Source organism: Strongylocentrotus purpuratus, unplaced genomic scaffold (genome assembly GCF_000002235.5).
Source record: "Strongylocentrotus purpuratus isolate Spur 01 unplaced genomic scaffold, Spur_5.0 spur5_scaffold_9, whole genome shotgun sequence".
NCBI classification, from domain to species: domain Eukaryota; kingdom Metazoa; phylum Echinodermata; class Echinoidea; order Camarodonta; family Strongylocentrotidae; genus Strongylocentrotus; species Strongylocentrotus purpuratus.
The window spans coordinates 31,967,622-31,991,603 of record NW_022145615.1 but is presented as its reverse complement, the minus strand read 5'-3'; the positions used below and the strand labels follow the sequence as shown (position 1 = coordinate 31,991,603).

The 23,982-nt window shown below is 36.9% G+C and overlaps 1 protein-coding gene across 1 annotated transcript in view; it reads left to right on the top strand.

The window, feature by feature from the left end:
- Nucleotides 1-23,982, top strand: part of LOC764939 (collagen type IV alpha-3-binding protein) — a 50,491-nt gene that overhangs the window by 11,546 nt on the left and 14,963 nt on the right. Inside the window, exons 4-8 of the mRNA XM_030976275.1 lie at nt 2,882-3,039; nt 4,469-4,561; nt 7,157-7,252; nt 9,041-9,121; nt 12,182-12,271. Of these exons, the coding sequence (XP_030832135.1) occupies nt 2,882-3,039; nt 4,469-4,561; nt 7,157-7,252; nt 9,041-9,121; nt 12,182-12,271 (518 nt within the window). The remainder of the gene's footprint in view (nt 1-2,881; nt 3,040-4,468; nt 4,562-7,156; nt 7,253-9,040; nt 9,122-12,181; nt 12,272-23,982) is intronic.

Below are 23,982 nucleotides of genomic sequence, written 5' to 3'. Positions count from 1 at the left end.
CCTGCACAGTGACATTGTTTTCGTATGATACAATTTTCAGGCGAGAACTGGCCCCTGTTTCTTTATCTAGTCTCATTTGTAAACAATGCTCAAATATGCATTTCAGCTATTCAACATTTCGTAATAAGATAATCAGATTAATTTTGTTGTTGATATTTTCATATAGCTATTCAATTAATTTTGCTGGTCTGAACATTGGGGGGGGGGGCATTGATGACTAGGAATACATCCGTAAACATAAACCACTGAATGCACACATCCCATTTCCTTCCGTATTACTCCTATTCTATTCCTTTTCTATTAAATATCAACCACAAGTTCCACACAGGACATCTCATTGCAATATGGTCACAGAGATATTTATCTATTCCTGCACATAACTCTTCTATCATGCCCAAATATGAAGCAAAGGATCTACATAGTGGTTGGAAATTTAAATTTCTAAGCTCTTTTCTAGAAGGCAACCTTGAATAATATTGTGGTTTGAATTTCTGGTTTTGTTTCGGTTTATCAGAGCAGTAAGCCCTTAGGTTACAGTGTATGTGTATCTCAATTCATCATCACATTACATTTCAATTTCAACTTTCAATTTGATTATTTCAATTCCAGCAAATACATTACAAATACAAACATGTACCATGTACCGTAGGTAAATATGTACATTAATACATGAATATAAAGAGTTTGATTTTTTTAAAGTATGATACAGTACAAATTTTACAAAACGGTATGATGGGAATTCGGATGGCCATAATTTCAAGACTGTCATTTTAAAGCTATGGATACAGTCATTGAGTATAATCTTAACGGATGAAATTCAATGTTTTGTATGATCAGCAAAGGTGAATTCTGGAATAGCAAACCTTCATTCTTTTAAAGAGTGCTTGAAAGAGAATGTGAATGTAACGAGTGTGTACATGCAGAAATGTGTAGACACAGAGTATTAAGTTTGTATAGTAGTACATGTATGTATACATTTACAGATGAAACATGTAGAAGATTTTAATTTAATTTATTTTCTTGGCTACAAATGAGACAACAAATTATCAGATTTCTAGGAGGGCTTGGCATGGAATAAGTGTAGAAACAGACCATACATCAAGTATGCTTTTTCTGCAAAAGAATATGTTTCGTACAGTTAACAAGTTGCCAAGTGTAGCCTCTGGCGCAAGGGACATGTCACATGATTGGGGGAGAGAGACAGAGGGAGGGAGGGAAGGAGGGAGGGAGGGAGACAGACAGACAGACAGAGGGAGACAAAGAGAAAGAGAAAGAAACAGAAAGGGAAAGAGAGAAAGATCTACATATGTCCTTCCTGTATGAAATCATGTGCCTAGTATTACAGTATAAATACATTAAAGGCCAAGTCCACTCCAAAAATAATTTACTTTCAATAGAAGCAGAAAAAACAGACAAACCAATCAAAAAAAGTTTGAACAAAATCGGGTAACTATTATGAAAGTTTTTGAAAAAGTATGTAAAAGTATAGTACAATGGAAATCACTACACAAATTGCCAATTTGGTTATCAGTTTGTGACTGGACTTGGCCTTTAAGTAATTAGAGAGATTACATAACAATATGGTATTACTTGGCCTCTGGAAGATGGGGCTCAGGGGGCATTCACCAAACAGAGTGACCCTATGCATTAAACTCATTGGATCCCCCCCCCCCCCATTTGAATGGTTCTGCAGCTGCTGTACTGGTTCCTACATGCACTCTGTAGACAAATCCTGTTTCCTTTTGAATATTCAATTTCATACGAAGTGTCTACTGTACATTTCATATGTTATCCATATCACACTATAACATGGCACTATTGTTATGGCAAGACATTAATCTTCATTTGCCTCTCTCCACCCAGGTGAGGAAAATGGGTACCCGGTAGGAAGTAATTCCTTGGTATTCATAAGTGCCTCATGGTGGCTTGGCTAAAGCCGGGTAATAATATGATTGCAGGGCCATCAGGAAGAACAGTTTAGTATTAAAGGAAACCTAAACCCAAAGATTAAGTGTAGGTATTCTGAAAAATGAGATGTATGCCTGCCTTTTGATGTACAATATTCCTTTCGAAAATGTAAAAGATATATATAAATGAAGATATTCCTGGCATGATGTGATGCCTTTCAGCATGATATGGGCGCAGCCATTTTCATGGAAATGTGACGTACCTGTTGAAGTTGTACATGTATCTTGCACCAAGTTTTAATTGGAAATAATTTTTAAATCAATAACGAAACCTTTACTTTTCAATGAAAAATAATAATAACTGAGATGATAGAAAATATATTAGGTGAAAATAAATAACAGGGGCACAATTGTAACAAAATTAATTTATAAATACTTCATTATAGCAGTTGACAAATCTATTTCATTTATGAGAAACCTTCACCCCAGAAGGGCACTATTTATTTATTTATGCAATTTGCGTTCTGGCAATCATAGTACAAAGGATAATAGCAGGTGAATGAAATGTCTCATCACCACACACGTCTGGGAAAGAAGCATCCATAAATTAGAATACATTTACTTGATGAACGACTTCGCTTAGTACGTCACATTATCGTGAAAATGGCGATGCCCATGTCGTGCTGAGAAACTGTACTTTATTTTTGCTTTATTCCTTTCTCATACACTTTGGTGGGGAATCTTGTAGATTTATGGGCAATAATATAATAAATCTCTCAGAATAAGTAAATTTATTACTTGGGGTTCAGTTTCCTTTAATACTGATGAGGCCGCTCTAGGTACATAAGACATATTACTATTAGCATCAAGTACCGGTATGTCATAAGAGTTCCTTGTTCTTTAAATATATGATAGCTTTGATTTGAAATAGATTCCTGCATTACATATAACTTTATCTTTATTTTCTTCTGCAGCGGACAAGTCATCGTTTGCACCTCAGTACATGGGTATAGACTTCAGGGGAGAGGCAGTCACGTTCAAGGCGACGACTCAAGGTGTCTTGACGACACTCTCACATTGTATCGACCTCATGAAGCAGAGGGAAGAGCAGTGGCAGAAACGATTAGATAAGGTTGGTATACATCTACACAGAAAGCATCAAGTCTAGAATAATATCAGAGGTCAGTGGATCAGTCACTGGACGGTGGATCACATGATGATTGCGGTTCGAGTCCCAAGATACCAATCTACATTTGCCACTCTCCACTCAGGTCTTTAATGGGTACCCGGTAGGATGCGAACGCTAATGTGGTTGGATTGGCATGTGTGCGCTTCTAAAATGGTGCCAGGTCTGAATACTCCCATAAGGAGCGGAATGTGTGCACAATCACGTACAGATAAGTCATTGAATTTAATGACAGAGTGATAATTAATTATAATATAAAGCGCTTTGAGACATAGTAGTAAGTGCTATACAATCGTGACTATTATTATTATATAACAATAATAATGATTATCAAAGATATGATAATAATGGTTATTAACCGTATCAGACATCTGAGCAGGGCAATTTTTAAATGCCATTGCCCTCAAGGTTTGATGGATAAGCGAACAAAACTACAGGCGAAAAAAATATTATTGACCCCTCAGAAAAGTCAATGTGATTTTGTGTGTAATTTGCCGGCCAATACGGTTATACAGTAAACCAATGAACAAATATTATTGCCCGATCTGAAAAGTCAATGGCAAAATGCGTGTTAAACTAGTGAGCAATAATATAGAGCCAGTTGTAAATTTCATCGGGCATCAGCTACTGGTATTACGCGTATAAGAAAATGCGCACTTTGCGCGAACTATATTGTGACGTAACAATCACACCCTAGGCACACTGTTTGCAGTGCATCGAAAATTCATCAAACACTGGATGCACAGTGCTGGTTTGATGATGTTTTTGCAACTTCTAATGCTAGGAAACCATGTGCAGTGTAGGCTACATAATTTAAGAGTTTAAGATAGTAAGAGTTTCTTGTTTGCTCTAGATGTCTGATGTGGTTGATAATAGTAATATTGACTGCCTAATTCAAGGCAATACGACTTGTCATATATCTCCCTCACCTTTGGTTCGGGCGATATATGTCGTATTGCCCAGAAGGCAGTCAATATTACTTAATTATTATAGATATGATAAAACAAGTAGACCAGATTCTCAACAAGTTTTATTCTGCTCATTACTGTAAATATTACAACTCTGAATGTTTGCAATTCGTGAATGTTCTTGCCTTGGGAGTGGCCTTTTTCACAATTTGCAAACGTTTCCGGTTTTACCCAACTGGACAACTACTAAGGAAAATGAGTCACATTTGGAAGCCATCCTTACCCAGGCAACCTATTGTGTCCTTTCAATAACGGTGGATAACTTCATGCTTCCAAATTCCGGTATTTATTGGTTTTCAATGAAATGTGTGATAAAGAAAGATTAACTTTTGGGTATTGTAAATTGTATCAATTTGACAATCATTTATACATACTGCATCATTCTCTTTATCCTTTTATCAATTCAGGAACAAGACAGGAGAAAGCGAGCTGTAGAGGCCTACAAGCTAGTCGTTCAAGAACGCAAGATCCAAGCCAGGATAGGGGGTCCTGACTATGAGGTAAATTAGCTGTACTAATCCCCTTTGAGATATTATAAGTAAGGTTCTTGTACATAAAGCATAGTGAACCTCAGGATAGGGGGTCCTGACTATGAGGTAAATTAGCTGTACTAATCCCCTGGAGATAGTATAAGTAAGGTTCTGGTACATCAAGCATAGTGAAACTCAGGATAGGGGGTCCTGAATATGAGGTAAATTAGCTGTACTAATCCCCTGGACATAGTATAAGTAAGGTTCTTGTACATAAAGCGTAGTGACACCCAGGGTAGGGGGTCCTGACTATGAGGTAAATTAGCTGTACTAATCCCCTGGAGATAGTATAAGTAAAGTTCTGGTACATATAGCGTAGTGAAACCCAGGATAAGGGATCCTGACTATGAGGTAAATTAGCTGTACTAATCCCCTGGAGATGGTATAAGTAAGGTTCTTGTAGATAGAGCATAGTGACACCCAGGATAGGGGGTCCTGTAGAGGCTTACAAACTGGTCGTTCAAGAACGTAAGATCCAAGCCAGAATAGGGGGTCCTGACTATGGGGTAAATTAGCTGTACTAATCCCCTGAAGATAGTATAAGACTAATCCCCTGGTGATAGTATAAGTAAGGTTCTTGTACATCAAAGTGTAGTGAAACCCAGGGTTGGGGGTCCAGACTATGAGGTAAATTAGCTGTACTAATCTCCTGGAGATAGTATAAGTAAGATTCTTGTACATAAAGCATAGTGAAACCCAGGATAGGAGGTCCTGACTACCGGTATGAGGTAAATTAGCTGTACTAATCCCCGAGAGATAGTATAAGTAAGGTTCTTGTACATAAAGCATAGTGAAACCCAGGATAGGAGGTCCTGACTACCGGTATGAGGTAAATTAGCTGTACTAATCCCCGGGAGATAGTATAAGTAAGGTTCTTGTACATAAAGCATAGTAAAACCCAGGATAGGAGGTTCTGACTACCGGTATGAGGTAAATTAGCTGTACTAATCCCCGGGAGATGGTATAAGTAAGGTTCTTGTACATAAAGCGTAGTGAAACCCAGGATAGGAGGTCCTGAGTATGAGGTAAATTAGCTGTACTAATCCCCTTTGAGATAGTATAAGTAAGGTTCTTGTACATAAAGCGTAGTGAAACCCAGGATAGGAGGTCCAGACTATGAGGTAAATCAGCTGTACTAATCCCCTGGAGATAGTATAAGTAAGGTTCTTGTACATCAAGGGTAGTGAAACCCAGGATAGGAGGTCCTGACTACCGGTATGAGGTAAATTAGCTGTACTAATCCCCTGGAGATAGTATAAGTAAGGTTCTTGTACATAAAGCGTAGTGAAACCCAGGATAGGAGGTCCTGACTATGAGGTAAATTAGCTGTACTAATCCCCTGGAAATAGTATAAGTAAGGTTCTTGTACATAAAGCATAGTGAAACCCAGGATAGGGGTCCTGACTATGAGTTATATCAGCTGTACTAATCCCCTGGAGATAGTATAAGTAAGGTTCTTGTATATAAAGCATAGTGAAACCCAGAATAGGGGTCCTGACTATGAGGTAAATCAGCTGTACTAATCCCCTGGAGATAGTATAAGTAAGGTTCTTGTACATAAAGCATAGTGAAACCCAGGATAGGGGTCCTGACTATGACTTATATCAGCTGTACTAATCCCCTGGAGATAGTATAAGTAAGGTTCTTGTACATTATGCATAGTGAAACCCAGGATAGGGGGTCCTGACTATGAGGTTAATTAGCTGTACTAATTCCCTGGAGATAGTATAAGTAAGGTTCTTTTACATAAAAGCGTAGTGAAACCCAGGATAGGGGGTCCTGACTATGAGGTAAATGAGCTGTACTAATCCCCTGGAGATAGTATATTAAAGTAAGATTCTTGTACATAAAGCGTAGTGAAACCCAGGATAGAGGTTTCTGACTACCGGTATGAGGTAAATTAGCTGTCCTAATCCCCTGGAGATAGTATAAGTAAGTTTCTCCCAATAAAGCATAGTGAAACCCAGGATAGGGATTTCTGACTACCGGTATGAGGTAAATTAGCTATACTAATCCCCTGGAGATAGTATTCATGTAAGTAAGTTTCTTGTACATAAAGCATAGTGACACCCAGGATGGGGGGTCCTGACAATGAGGTAAATCAGCTGTACTAAGGGGGTTGTTAGTGGCACACATGCATATTAAAGACTGTACACTATTTTTCCTTCTTTTTTTCTGTTCATGAAGTAAGTTATTCAATATGGTTGAATGGGCTTGACTGGAGGGCACCCCACCCCCCCCCCCCATACATCACACTGAAGTTAGAAAGTTAAAAAAAAAGTGATTCATCTTAAACATCTTTTATTCATACATCAGTGTGAATTGAATCGTACTCATCAGGATGAAACATACTTCCCTTACAATTTGAGAAGGCTGGCATTTACTGTTGATTCATAGAATTATAAACTTTTGTTTCACCTGTCAGTCATCCTGCTGCCAGGAATAATTACTCATGTATTCTAGTCATCATTTTAATCCCCTCGAAAGGAATCATATTTCCAAGTTGCGATTCACATTAATTTGTGCGGCTTTTGAAAGTTTTCTTTCCTCTCGTTCTCATTACAGGAAGGACCTCACAGTATCATGAAAGAAGAGGAATTCTTTGATGCCATCGAAGCTGCCTTAGATATCCACGACGAACAGGATTCAGAAAGAAATACAGTAAGTTTCTTCTAAGCAGGTCTCAGAAGAGGTTCAATTTTCATATTACTATTAATTAACATAATTAAAAAGTAGTGAACAATATATGCCATCTCCTACATAAATATACCTTAACTAACAAATTGATGAAAGTGGAATCATTTCTGATTTCTTTTTCGTCTCCAGCTCGCAAGAAGCTACTTACTGAATCTTATCTTGAATCCTGCGCATTACGAGTCCTTTGTCTAGAAGCTTTAAGATCAGTTATTTCTCCACAATGGGTAGAGAAATGACCTGTTTTGGTGAGCTTTTGCTTACTACCATGCAAGCTTCTTTAGACCCTTAAAGCTGCTGGTGCTGTTGCTGATGCAATATGACGATATGGTAGGGGAAACTGAAGAAGCTTGGTGCATGGCAAGCAAAAGCTTCAAAACCTCACCTAAATTGGTAATTTTCTACTTATTGTGAATAAAGAACTCATTTTCAAGCCTCTAGACAAGGTACTCATAATTAGCTGGATTCAGAAAGAGATACAGAAAGTTGCTTTTCGCAAGCTTGGAGACAAATTAGACACTAGTATCGCTTCCACTTTCATCAATTTGTTAGTAAGGTATGTTTACAGATTTATGTAGGAGATGGCATATATTTTTTGCTACATTTTAGTTATGTTTATCGATCATAATATAGAAGTATACGCTTGCCAATTCTAAGGGGGTCAAATCGTTTCCGTCACTGTTTTTCACCTATATTCTATGTGTAGTTGAGCTCAGAGGTACAACCCAGATGAACTATAAATCACTTAATATTTTCTCTACTGTTCAGAATGTTATCAAAACAAGAAAGCCTGTTCCACAGCAGAAATGTGTAACTTGTGTACCCCAATCCCTTCAAGTCTAGCATTTTCTGTGAACCAGGGCCGGTATTCAATTCAATACTTAAGTTCGAAATATGGATGAAAAACTTAGCCAATTTTGGTATTCTGTTCAAACATTTGGCTAAGTATTTTACCTTAACTTTAAGACAGCTCGCTACCAGACTTAAGCCAATTATTTGGAGGCCTTGATTGGCAGGCATATGGTTTTCTAACATAGTTTCATAACCTTCGCACAATCATGTTAACACACATTTATTGTTTCGCATTAATTGCGTATTACTTTTGATTGACCGTGTGATGTCATAATGCTTATCAGAAAGTATTTTACTTAGATTTTGTCTGATTTCATTTATGTACAAGTTTAAAATGCGATTTGAATATGAGATAAGTAAAGTTCTTTGCTTAGTAATTTACTTAGTAAAGTTCTTACTATTCTAAGTATTGAATTGAATACCGGCCAAGATACTAGAGGTGATTTGAGAAGAGGTAATATTTAACTGCTGAAAATACATTTGGAAACATTGAACCCGAAATTGATAGGATGCAAGACCATATGGATGGTAATTATTATTATGTAATTCCTTCAAAATTTCTTCTTACTTACATTACGTCCATGATGTGAAGATAATCAGTGCTATAGTGGAAAAGAATTTGTGCTGTTTCATTATCAACTTTATTTCTTTGCTTGCAGAACATTAATCAGTTTCCTTTTATTTTTTCCTTACATTCTTGTACTGTACAAATTGATAAAACAATTCCTAACCATGTCAATTTGTTAAATAGTTCATTTAGGGCTGGGTCTCATGCATCTGTGAAGGAAGTTAATTTTTATGTAATGTCAGATCTTCTGTGATAGAAATTGAAAGTTTTTGGTTTGATGTGATGTTGGATCATCTATAAAACAAATTAATTTGTGAATGTTCTGTTTTGGTCAGGTCAGAGACAATCCTGATACATTGTATGCCAGGACGATATGTGCAGACACGCCTCCAGCTGAACACAAGCTATCACAACAGGTACGTCTACTTTTTATCAGGACGACTATCCCTTTGATGACTACCTCCAGGAGCCACCACCTCCAAGGATAACTACCCTTAAGAATAACCATTCTCAAGAACAGACATATATTCCATGTACAGCTAACCTTCAAGCATAATTATATATTCCCAAGGGAAAAAACCTCCAGGATAACTATCCCCAGGGCAACTTCCACAGAAAACTACTCCATATTAAACAACTCCCTATGAAAATTACCCCAAAGTTTCGACCCCCAGGATAAATACCCCATAGCAAAATCTATGTGCAGACACGCTTCAATCTAAACAAAAGGTATCACATCATGTAGGTCTAACTCCTATCAGGAGGACTATCTCCTTGGCAAAATATATGTGCAGACATGTCTCATTCAGAACATGAGCTATCACAACAAGTATTGTCGGTCTACTTTGTATTAGGACAACTTTTCCTGGACATCTGCCTCCAACAACTACCCCTGAACAACTAGCCCAAAGGACAACTACCCCTAGAGATAACTACCCCTAAGGATAACTATTTTTAAGAACAAGACCACCAGACATTATTCCATGCACAGCTACCTTTAGGACAATTCCTGTAGGCAATAATCTACAGACAAACTACCCTGGGGACAAGTACCCATGTCCAACATACCTAAAGGTATATTACCCCCAGCGAACTACCCCATGACGAATATGTGGCAGACACACCTACATGTGAACACAAGCTATCAAAACAGGTAGGTCTGTCAGGATGACTATCCATGGACGACTACCTCCAAGAGTAACCACCTTCAAGGACAACTACCCCTAATGAGGACCATTCCTATGAACATTGACCCCCAGACATTAACTCCATGTATAACTACCCTCCCAGTATAATTTTCTACTCCAAGGAATGATACCTGTAGGACAATTCTCTTGGACAATATCTCACTCCTGTGACGATTATCCATGGAGAATATCTCACAGGACAAATATCTGCAGGATGACTATCCCCAGGACAACTACCCTCAGAAAAGTTATCTATTTTCAACTGCTCCCTTGGAAAATTACCCCAAAAATCTTCCTCCAGGACAAATACCCCATGGCAAAATCTATGTGTAGACACGCCTCAATCTGAACACAAGCTATCACAACAGCCCGGTCTATCTCGCATCAGGACATCTATCCCTGGACTGTGGCTGGACAACTTTCCCTGGACAACCACCGCAAAGACAAGAACCCCTAAGGATTATTACCCTTGTCCAAAGAACATTGTCCACCAGATATTTATTCCATGCACATCTACCATCAAAGGATAAAACTCCTTTAGGACAATTCCTGTTAGAAATATCCCCATAGACAGCTACCCTTGTGACAATTACCCATGGACAATTTGTATCTCCAGAACAAGTACCCCCAGAAAACTACTCCTTGTTCAATATAACCCCAATTTAAATTACCCTCAGCTAACTTCCCACAGGACAAAGACCCAATCCAATTCAATTCAATTCAATTTTATTTGTCCAAATTAAGTAAATAGAAATGTTACATGGAATTTTGTATAATCAATAAAAGTACATATATATAAACAAAAAAAAACACAGTAATAATTGAATTATATAAGTGGCACAATGTATTTGCTGACACACCTAGATCTGAAAACAAGCTATCACTAGTAGATCTGCTACAAATTAGGACAACTGTCCCTGGACAACTTCCTCCAAGGACAACGATCCCTTGAAAACTACCCTGAAAGACTACCTCTCTTACTATCATCCCATGATGACTACCCCTGGGACCTGTTTCACAAAGCCTTTTTCAATGACAAATTACAAAAATAAGTGACAAATCTGCTGATAACCAATCAGAAACAAGGATTCCAGTAGCTTTTAACGAAAACTGTCATTTGTCACTGATGACAAGTTTTGTGAACCCCCCCCCCCTGGACTCCTTAGATTCCTTAGACAACTACTTCTTGACTATCCCCATAGACAACCTTCCTCAGGGCAATGACCCCTGATAACTACATCCTTGTATAAGTACCTCCCCCCCCCCCTTCCGTAATTACCCCAAAAACAATTACCTAAAGAAATACACCTCTCAGCTCAGACAATAAACCCTTGACAACTACATGTATTCAATGTACAACTCACCTCAAGAAAAAATACCACAAGGACACTATTCCCTAGACAACTAAACCTGGACAACCACCACTCAGACAATAACTACCAGACAGCTACTTCATGTTGAGCTACCACAGGACTATTACTACCAAATTGCCATCCCCAAAACAAAAGTAGTGACCCACATACAACTACTCCATGTTAATCTACATGTACTCTTCATTGAAAATTAACCCAAAACACTTACACCAAGGAAAAGTACCTCAAGGACAATGTTGTCTTCCTGGCCCTCAGACAACTACCCCAGGACAACCACCCACAAGGACAATAACCTCCAAATATTTAGTCATTCAAATACACTCTAGGGCGGTTACTTTCAACTTCAACAACTACCCCCAGTGAAAAACTTCTTACCAGGAGGGTTATAAACCTGCAACATCTTCTGTTTGTCTGCGCATTTGACTATACCACTATACAAATTTGTTGCATGGTTTAGACGGATTGTAAACAAATATCTCGGTCCTTTCAAAGCTCTCTTTAATGTGATTTCTTGAGTTATCCTGTTCTTTACATGGCTATAACCCATAGGACCAACAGCTCACAGTACTGGTGGCCTATGAGACCGACAGACTGCACAACTGACATCATCATTTTTGCAGGCCTTCATGAACAAAAAGAGGGTTCACAAGACTTGATGACCCATGAGCCAACAGTGTTATCTACCTTTAATAAACCAACATTGTCCGTCTCTTGGGCCTTCTGAAAACTTTTCTGAGGATTCATGAGCCTGATAATCATCCGTCCCATAGTTTGTTGTCCTGATGAGCTATCGGACTCATGGGCAATTGGCATACAAGAATGTCCTTTCAATTTGATGTCTATTGTATTGGAAATGGAAGTGGAAGTTATTGTAGAAGTTTTTAATATGTTATGGTTCGTATTTATATCTTTGCAGTGCAATGAGAAAGTAGAAGAGAACATAAAGTATGCGTTCTCAAAGATTGAGAGTACTTGGGACCTGATACATGTAGAGGGCGAGATGAAGGTAAGTTCATTCATCTTTATAAACTTTTCTTGGGAAGAACATTAGAATTTTATGATGATAGTGTGTCTCAAATTATAATAAGCCCGTTGGTAAATACTATCTGCGCATGGGCAGATAAAGGTCATTTGTTCCCAAATTGTAAAACCCATAGAGACGAATACTGGTATCGTGCTCATGAAAGTTATGTAATCAGTATTCATTTATGCACCGACAGTACATTTATATGACACACAGGTGGAAGTATTCTTCTCAAGACACAAACAAAAGGTATTCATAAAGCACCTCCATCACTTCGGCAGTGATTATTCTAAAAATGGGATGTATCCATCGTGTAAACGATCTGTGGATATTTTGGGTCATGCGTTCCGAAGCTATTTACGAACTGGCTTATTGACCCTGGTCATTGGGCCCGGGGTTATGATATCTGTATTGCCATTGCACATTCTCGGCTCCACAGGGAGCATTCCAGCCAGTTGCTATTTTACTATTCTAACCATGATTTTCAAATCTTACCTGGTATCCATTTATACACCAGAATTTAATCGCCTATTTCTCTTCTTTTCATCGGCTATTTAATCACCTTTTTCTCCTCTGTTGCTTTCTAACTGGCCGTTTCATCGTCATCAAGCTAGTTTTTAGGTCCACAGCTTCTGAGTTTTCAAAGTTTAGATTTTGAGTTTTCAGAGAGCTGTTCCTTTTCTGACAGACACTAAAATAGCATATAATTGAAATATCATTGTAATCTATGGCTTTATAGCGCTTAGAGACTTCGGTGGTAAGCGCTTTATAAGTAACGTTTTTATTATTATTTATTATTATTATTATGAGCTGTCCCTTGATATATAATTCATCTATTTCATTTTTCACTTCTGACAGGGTCTTTAAAGATACTATGTCCCTTTTGCAGCCAACCTGAAATTCTGTAGAACTTTGCAGGAATTATGAATATGTCATGTACAATGTATGTCCTATCTGTGAAATTTAAACGATAGCAGTGTCCTAATATTCAAATTATGCAAGGAAACCCGTTTACTTGCTAGACTTCACTGTCAGACACTATTGAGTGACTGACTGGCTTTTTTTTTGGGGGGGGGGGGGGGGGGGGGTAATAACGTACATAAAATGAGCTGTAAAGGATTTGTCTACATCAATAACCCACATCTTATAATGGCCAAAATTAAACTGATTGAATCTTTGCGCAGCATTAAACGTACGACCATGCGGTACAATGGTCTGAAAATCAAGACTATTACTTATTGGCTCTATAGCTCCTAAGTCAATTTCTAATAGTCATTATTTTCCCACTTAAAGACATTTTCAAGCTCCCTTTTTTTAAGGGGAGTTTTAAATTAGTATTATCTTCCAAATGCCATTGGAATTTAACCTTTTCATTTTTTGGCCTGCAAATGGGACATAGTACCTTTAAATTAGTATTTTACCAAGAAAAACAGAGTACAATAAACTCAAAACAGGACTTAAAATCTAAGGCCGGAGGATAAGATTAGAGACCAAAGGAAGTCAAGGATATCCCTTTTCGAGACAAAACTCTTTGATACATTTCTGTTATCTCCATGTAGTATTGGAATTGGTCATAACATGTACATGCATATATCAAGTTCACTGATGACTGGAGTGCTCTAGCGCCATCTAGTGCTGAAAGTGAGGAAAATGACAAACAGGAAACTTCACTGTACTTTTGTTGCAATTGTTATGAACATAAATGGTTGAAAATTAAGAACAAGTACATAGTTGCATCTAAATCAGGATTTGGAGGACTACACCCACATTATAAACTGAATGTGAAAGTGTTTGCTGTTGCTTGTATTTCCACCAATTTGTCCTTTGCATGTTTTATGTATGAAAATTTCAGTCACACAATCAAATAGGACAAACTTCTTTTTCATTTTGGTCAGTGTTGCGTGCAAATTTAATTTTTTTAATTTTTTGACCTCCAAAATATATATTCTCTGGCCATTTATTCACACCTTCAGTTTACTGCATCACGTTAGAACTCTGGTTTAGGCTTTTTTCCTACCAGGTTCCGTCATTTCTCCTTGGTGATACCCTAGATAAAATTGAACCCAAGTGTTTGACCTCAGTGGTTGAGAATGATCAAGTACGGTAAACAGATTAAGGTTTTCCAGCTGTATATACATGACATAACTGTAGCTGTAGTAAAGAGAAATGTGTTAAATGGCATTGGCTTTTTTAACTTAGAATCTATATAAATTTACCATTATACCATCATTAGAGCTATGCAGATTAGTACAACCGGTAGGTGATATAGAGGTTGTCTTTCAAAAGGCCTTGTGTCCAATACCTTACAGTTGACCCATTGGCCACTTCGCACCTAGTCAAATTCTATTTTAATGTTTGTCCACCTGCACATGTAAATCTCCCCCCCCCCCCCCAAAAAAAAGGGGGGGGGTATCTATCCAATTGCTTAGAGCCATGGCCTACTAGATAGCTTTTGTCCCCTATCAGGGGTAGTTCTTTTTAAGTTGTCAGATGATGTTAGATTGGTATTGGTAATAGTAATAATACTGAAAATAAGATGTAGTAGTAGTAGATTTGTTAGTGGTAGTCGTAGTAGCATTAGTACATGTAGTAGTAGACTTAACACTCATGGGGCTCCGCAATGGGATAACCTACCAAACTTGAGAATGATCACTGCATTACAATAAAGTAAATTTTGGTAAGAATCTAGGTGTTTGCATATTGTAACAAATAGGTATGAGGAAATAGATGACTCTAAATAAAAATTTGATAGCGTGTGAAGCACTAGACAACATGGTTTTGATAAATCTGTTTCCATAGGATTGTTTATATGTTGTTTAGTCAATTGGTCTACCGCATGATACACAATTCAGAATTGCTTTCAGTTAGTATCTCTCAAAATACAGTTTCATTAACCAGACTTCAAACTTACATGTAGTTCAAACTATCAGGAATCCTCCTGCTAACAACCTTTTGCTAGGTGCATTAGCAACATTTTAGACTTCATTAGATATCCAGCAAAGAAAAAAGAATTGTCAGACAGTAATAATAGTATGTGCAGTCCTGGGGAGTGTTTCACAAAGACTAAGATCGACTTTAAGTTGGACTTAACTATGGTAGGCTGTTTGTGCCACTGGTTGCTATCAGCATTGGTCTCTCAATTATGATCTTTAGAAAATATTTTTTCCTTCGGTAATGAACTATCAGAAAATGTAAATTCTGTAGATTTGTGACCACAATTGGTGCCTCCCTTGTGAAACCAATGCCAGTAATAGTGAGAGAAAACAGTGGCATAAACGGCCTGCCATAGTTAAGTCCAAGTTAAAGTCGATCTTAGTCTTTTTGAAACACTCCCCTGATAAGGCAAGAGTCTTTTAATAGTCATGTCATAAGCACACAGTTAGGACATACATGTAGAAGATAGGGGATTGCAAAGTGTAGTGGGTTTTGACAGACAGGAGATAAATTAAGCTGGGATTATCTGTTGTAATGTCAGAGTAAAATGGGTATATTGATTATCTACAATGTATGGCCAGGAGTATCTTCCTTTTGATTGAATTGACCCCCCTCCCCTTCCCATTGGAATGGGGTCAGGGCACTGTTGCCATCGTGCATCATTGATCAGAAGTTGTCATAAATGTAGTGTCTTAAAGGTACAAACCAGTTTTGGAAATGCCCCCTCTCAAAAAAATGAAATGAAAGCTCTTATTACCAATCACGTGAAAGAATATGTTATGACCAATACGTGACGATACAATTTTTTCCGGGAAACGGCCTACTAATTGATATATTTGGTAAATTATCATATCAATCCGGCCTGGATAGATATCGTGAATGCACTTGAACATTTGGGCATATATTTCTGGGTTTTTTTTGCAAATTCAGGTTGAAATATTGCCATCTAAGCCTCTGAAGGCAATATTTAAACAATATTGAATGGATATTTTGCACCCAAAACCCTTAAACCGCAACTTTACCACTACCGGTCTTTACCTTTAAGCACTTGAAATTAGACTAACAGTGCTCATGAAGGCCATGCATATAACAGTCACCACTGACCTTGACAAAGCAACAACAATTACAACAATATTTGATGATTTTTATTAGTCATTTTGTGCTATGACAGGTAATAATAAATATGTCATCAAGGAGGTGAACCAGAAAAAAATAAATTGTTTTTATTGATTATTACTGCAATTTTGTAATTGTGGGTTTCATTACCACACCTTAAAAACAAATTTACAATAGTAACTGATACATGCATAATGAATAACTCTTTATATTTATTCAAAAGTTAGATATCTTTCCGGGGGGGGGGGGGGGGGGGGGTGTGGAAGGTTGACTTTCATGACGAAGTACTGGATATGTAATTGATTACAGGTTCATTTTCTGTCAATTATGCTCAAAGTCAAGTGGTGATTAAAAACACTTTCCCATTTAATATAAACAAATGGGATTCATGGCACATTTTAAACCTTGTATTCTGTATTAGCTACTTGTAAACTTGTAGTCTCATGTTATCTTTGGTAAAGGAAAGTTTTGTTTGGTAGTTGATGATTAGGAATAGAAACCAAATAATTTGCTTCATTTTTTAGACCCATTCAAAAGAAATCTTGTCAGTGAAGCACCCTAAGGAGTTAGTTTACAAGTATTAGAAATATATGTTTACCAGTTTAGATACTCTGGCTATCAGTCTTACTATAATTGATGTCTTTTTGGTTTTTGAAACAAGAATGCAAATGTGGTCATTAGTACATGCACATTGTTCTATTGTTGTTATTGGTACTGACATCTTACATTGTCTACATGATTAAAGAACGTGATGCATGGTATATTCCAATCATACTGATAATGATTTTATGTAGCACATGTCATTTCATACCTAAAAATGGTTTCCAAGTGTTATGAAAATTGCTAGCCTGCTGTAGCCCTTATAGCTGGTGTCAATGCACAGCTTGTTTCAAGGAGTAAATTCTGACAGGTACCCATTCAACACCTAGGTGAGGAAAGTAGTGCTGTAGTCAAACGTTTAACCGTCCGGTATCCGACCGCCCATGGCGGATTCCGTTTTCAATTGGACGGTTTCGTTTTCCCGATTTTTTTTTTTTTTTTTTTTTTTTAATAATTTTTTTTTTTTTTTTTTTTTTTTTTTTTTTTTTTAAAGTTTCGATTTATGCCCCTCCACCTGGCACTATGCCTGGCAATGTCTCATAGCTCAGTAATCTGTGTGTTGACTCACCACTCCAAAACTAGAACAACACTCCAATTTGTCTGTCATCTTGGTTTGAAAGTAATCTTTGTAATAGATCTCATCATCTCAATATGTAGTTTATAATAATAATTCATCCAACTTTTACACAAGGTTCTGTCCTAGGTCCTCTACTGTTTTTAATTTACATTAATGATCTTACACATTCTTCTAAAAACAACATTGTTACTATTATTTGTGACAAGTTCACAAGCACAAATCGGCTCCTTTAAATGCACCTCGCAGTTAAATGAAAGTTGCCGACAGAGTCGGTAAAAAAAAAAAAAAAAAAAAAAAAAATGATTTTTTTTTTTTTTTTTTTTTTTTTTTTTTTTTTTTTTTTTAAATTTTTTTAAAATTTTTTTAAAAATCGTTTAACCGAAAACCGTCCGGTTTTGACTGGCGGTTAAACGGAATTGGAGATATCCGTGATGTTACAGCACTAGAGGAAAGACACATGTACTACTGTAGACACCAGGCAAAGATTTGAACCCTCAATCTCTTCATTGAGAGTCAAGTGTGCAAACCACTATAACACAATTCCCCTACATATCAAGATAGAAAACTTACATGTAGGTAGAGATTTGAACCCTCATTCTTTATCATGTATCTTTCACTTAAATTTACCAAGGTACAAAATGTCTGTACTGAGCTAAAGGACGTTAAACCTGTGTTTGAGTACTGGAGTTAACGCCTTATGGGTTCCAAACAGACGATAACATATACATCTGTAATAGAATCATTTGAAGGGAAGATAATATTATTATAGACAATCTAGATATTTTCAGCCAACTCATAACCTTGGCCGGCACTATGCATTACCTTAATAGGTCAAATTTGCCCACATTTTACATTTTAGTGGTCCGTTCTTTTCTTGGAGCTAAACAACTTCAGGAAATGATTGTGCATGGTAAAGGATGCATGATGTGGTTTAATAGAGGATTTCTGATCTGTTTATACGCTGTCATTCCTGGAAGTATAAAGGCCCAAAAGGAAACCACTTCATATCAGGCCTTGGTTCCTTCTGGGCAGGCCATTAGGTCATGATTAATGGTCCTTTACAATATAGTATTAGCACCTATTTCAAGTTTCAAGTTCAAGTTTTATTGTCCATATACATTGTATAATAAAGAATCTGTTTTCTGTTGGTGTTACATATACCAAACAGGGTTTTTGAAACAAGGATGTACAATGTAAAACTGTTTGAGAGTATACACAGGAGTAAACATCCCTCTTCCTCTCGGCAGATGGTTACAAGAATTCTTTTTAGCCACATCATGAAAGCACCCATATATAGGAGAGAGAGAGAGAGAGAGAGAGAGAGAGAGAGAGGCAGATGGAGACAGAGATACTTAAACAGATAGAGAGAGAGAGAAAGTTTTAAAAAAGCCATCCTTGTAGCTGCAATTTTTTTTTCCTTTTTACTTCGTGATGAAAACTAATTATAAGGTAAGGACAGGGTCAAGTGTGACTTCACCCATCAAAATATTGAAGTCTAGTGCATGTTTCCTTGTTGTTTATTTTGCAGGTGGGGGGGGGGGGGCCTTACTTGCCTGATTATAATGAAAACAAAAGTCAGTATGACGGTCCTCAATAATGATAATCACTGCGAGATTAAAAGATGAATTATCAGGCTTTTTGTTCTTCATTTCCCTCAAATACACTGCATTCAAATATTTATCTGTGCAACTTTGGGTCTACAAATATTAAACCAATAGATGTGTTATCTCAACGTCAATCTGTAAGTAAAGAGTAATTTCCTGGTAAATATATTTTAGTTATTATGAGTGGACAGTGGGCTTGACCTTTGGCTATAATGACAAATTTTACCAATTTTGAATTCTTGTTTTGGGGGTGCTTCTAGTTACATTTGTTCTGATGACAACTGCTCTTAGCTTTACTCTGTCAGAGATAGAAAGTTACAGGGTTCAAGAGAAGGTTGAGTTCTTGCATGGGAGAGGTGAAAAATAATTTGTGAGCATTTTCATTGTTATTATGCAATTTGGAAGAACATCAGAGAAAGAAATGTTTCCTGAAAGCATGGCTCTTCAAATGCCTTCATATTCCAAATATGACACGCGACTGCTTAAAAATGAGAACCACATTTTATGCCACTTTTTTTTATATAGTCCCATATGCATCTTTCTGTGTACAGACTGGGCCAAATTTCTTATCATTTTGATGTTTCCAGAACCTTGCAGTACATACCAATACTTACATGTATGCTACATGATCAACCTTTTCTGATCGATTCCACACTTCCTTTCACAATGTAATCGCATGACCAGAACTCAACTTTATCTTTTAGCCCCAGCGATTGAGTTTAAATTTTGGTTTAGGGTTAGGGTTTAGATATAATGTTTGGGTCCAGGGTTGAAGTTTTGAGTATATGTTTGTGCAGGATATTGACTGTGGAACAATTGTTGCTGGAGCATAGGTTGTACAACTATAAAATACCACTGCTGCAAGTTCAAGGGATCACCTTATCATACCCTAACCAAAGCTAGTTTTAGAAGTGGAATAGCTCCCTCTGGTGTGCAAACCATGCTAGTATTGTTGAGATGATCCCTAGCTCACTGGTATGAATATGACGTGCATGATAGGTCATGAGATAATTCTGTGTTTATTCAGACAGTTAAAATTCTCCATTGCAGGAGGCATAGGCATGTACCCTTTACAATTCCAAACTAAAAGATAGGTATTTAGAAAGTAGCCTTCTTGTTTGCCAATCCTCTTAGTGTTCATAAAAGCTTTAGAATGTTGCAAAAGACAAGATTTTGAAAGCTCTGGGACAAAAAGATTTTCTACCTTCCAACTCCTCTGGCACTGTCTCTATTTGTTAATCTCACCCTTAGTACTCTCTCCCTTTCTGTTTTTTTTTCTCTCTCTCTCTCCCAATGCTTTCTTGACTCTCTGCTCTCCATTTTATGAACCCGAACGAAGCACAATAGAACAGGAGCAGATTTCTGTTTTGAGTATATACACCAGACTACCCTCTATATTGCTGTGTCACTCACTATTTTCATTTTTCATTGTATTTTACAAGGACGTTTTCAGCACTAGTTTTTCCAATTGCCTTTGATCTCAATATTCTGGATCACAGATTTCATGATATGTATGCAGTATTCACTTCGATCTTGTTGACGTAAAGATACCCCATTCCGGATTCCCAAAGTCCTGCTTCCTTCATATTTCGAGAATTTGAATTGTTTGTTTCTAATTGTTTGTTTCTAATTGTTTGTTTTATTTTGTTTAGTTTGTTTGCTTGTTTGTTTGGGAGGAGGAAAGGTATTTGGTCATTTTTCTTGCTCCATACATTACCAAGTATCGTGAAATTATGAACACAAACTTACATCAATTTACATCCAATTTAAAATTAATAATAATAACAATAGGCATTTTCTTTAACGCCGTCTATCTAGAAATTCTATTCCAAGGCGCGTTTATTATTACCCCGCTTTAGCCTAGCTGCCATTACAGCGCTCCAGCATTTCAAGGAATGAATTCCTGCCAGGTACCCATTTACATCACCTGGGTTGAGTGTGGCAAATGTAGATCAATGTCTTGTCAAAGGACATTAGTGCCGCCGCGGGACTCGAACCGCAGACCTTGTGGTCGACAGTCCGACGACGTATCCACTCGATCACACCACAACAAGGTTGATTGAAATTGATGTATCATTCAGTTGCTGAACTAAGCAAATCAGTGATACAGTAATGGTTATAGATAAAAAATTAAAAAGCAATTGCTGGAAACTGTCAGACATTTGTATGAATATAACTTATTTCTTGCAGTTATGATAGGACTATAATTTATAACTGAGATAAAGTTGTAAGTCGGTTGACTTTGATTTTATAACATTAACATATTGGGTTAAAATGATTTTAGAAATATTAATCGCCTGTAGCATTGTATGTTCATAGGACAGGGCGTAAAATATGTAGCACAATAACCAGGATGAAAAGTATTTTCAAGCAGGAAATAAAGGCTTGATAATCAGGGGACCTAGTTTTAGAGGCAAGTTTTTTTTATTCCTGCCAGGGTGTTTTTAAAGTTCAGGCAAATAAACAGGAATTTGGGTTTTCCTTCCTGTGTGCAAGGCTCATCCGGGTAACAAGCGTTATATCAGTTTCAGCCCTTACCCTACCAGCCCCTGTAGTCTCTCATCAAAGTGGGATGTGTCTGCAAAGTTGGAAAACAAGGAAGTAACAGTTTCATTTTAATAAATTTAATGCTCTATTTTTTATGATGTCATGATTTATAGGAAAATATACTCTTACAAATCTACCAAAAGTACCATGAATAGGTTTTATCAAGGACTTTCATTTTGAGGCTCCTTTCAGTTTAAAGGCAAGTTTGATGTATGAAGCATTTCATACAACCGATTGTGTTTCTAGAATGGTATGAATAATAGTTGAATACCATTTTGTCAGTGTTCAGCTGTATTGCATACAATTTGAACAAAGCACATATGTTCATCTGAATTAGTTACTGTACAGTATGAAACTGATATGTGATTTAAGAAGTTTCAAACACTACTTCGTTTCTATAAATGTGATATATAATTGGTCCAATGACAAAATTCCCACTTCTCGAGCTGATGAAAACAGGCCTTTTTGAGTTTGCCAAATAACCTGCTAAAACCTGATCGCAGCCAATTAATTTGCGTCTTCATCAGCCCGCAGTTGCAATTGGCAGGATACTTGGTCAAGAAAATATCCAGAGAAATCTTGGTCTTGTTTCCAAAATATCCCACTATTTCAGAAATAGCAGGCTAATTTGCGCCCATCCGAGCTAGTTTGTGATGAGCGTATCGGTCTGGTGAAAACGCAATTTCAGGTTATTTGGCAAACTCAAGCTGATGAGGACAGGCCTTATATTTAGAAGGTTATTGGTATTTCCTTGGTATGAGTTTTGCAAAAGTGAACATATGTTATCTAAAATACCAGCTAGCTTTTTTGGGGGAATTTGTTTGTGTTTTTTGTTTGGTTTGTTCTTTGCTTGCTTGTAAGTTAAAGATCGATATCATTAAAATTACAGAATGAGAATGATTCACAATTTACAATGGCCAAAGACCACAAATATTTTCTATGGCAAAAGAATTTTGAGAAAATTATTTTATGGCTGAGCGACAACAAATGGAGATGAAGGCATGCCCTTCCATGACAGGATATCAGTGTAGTTAGTTAAAGGGATAGTTGAGTTCTGTTTTCAGACTGCAAATGCCTTCAAAGTGCATGGTTATTGCTCTTATCCTTATCTATGAGATTTATAGTGCCCTTTTAGAACCTAAAATTGCTATGAAGGTAATTTTAGACCCCAAAATGTGTGAAATTTAGCCAATACAATCATACCAATTCAGCTCCACTTTAAAAAAAACATGGTGACCGTTAATTAATTATTTAATTAAAAATAACAATACATGAGCCGGCTAATTGTGGGTAATATAAGCAACACGAAAATGGCAACAAAAAAGCCAACATCGGCATTGGCTGAAATACGACGTAAAAGGCGTTATTTCGGTTTTTTTCAACGTTTTTTTCAAATTTGTCAAAATATCTAATTTTTGTGGTGGTACACAAGTATTAAAAATTGTTATATTTCAGCCGTCTTTGAACCAATTTTGATCAAACAAAGATGATTTTGTCATTTAAATATTATGTTCTTTCAAATTTGACACTCAGTTTTTCATTATCACACAAAAAATTATTTTGTGTACCGCCCTCTGCAACAGAACTCAACTATCCCTTTAACTTTGTTTGTTATTTTAAACAATTTTTAATCTCAAAATGTGTCGCCAATTTAAGCATTTTAGAAGTTGATTTCCTTTTGAAAATTCCAGGATCAAATGCAATATAGTCATGAAACAAAGATGGATCCAGTGTGTGCAAAAAGTTTGCCTTTCTACTCATGTATCTGGCATATCTTTTTTAATAGGGCTTTGAATCATTCTGGAGCCAAACAACAAAATGGAACTAGTGGAATGATTGTTGCAAAAACGTTAAGGCATCTCTGTATTACCTTTATAGAGATCATAAAGAGACGTTGCTTTCATCGCTATGGTTTTAGGGATAGAAAACAATATGTTTGTGGAGGTAAACAGATAGCATTTACTTTTAAATGTGTTTGTATTCATTTCTTGATGGATTGGGAGGTACATGTGTAGCCATGTAGGTACTGCTTACAAGCTTACAACACAAAAACCTTGTACAAAAAAAGCACCATCATGAGACTTGAACAAATGTTTTTAGTCAGTTCATGTATTCGTCCTTTAAAATGCCAAATGCAGTTTCAAACTGTCAGATTATAGCTGTAGGAATTTTTATTTCATGACTATGATTATATCAGTGATAGTAATAATGATGATGGTGTGTTCTTGTATGTATGGCTCTCTAATATTGACGCCCCCACCTGTTACCCTGTAATTAGAAGAAATCAGAAAAGTTATTTCAATGATCCTTGGCAT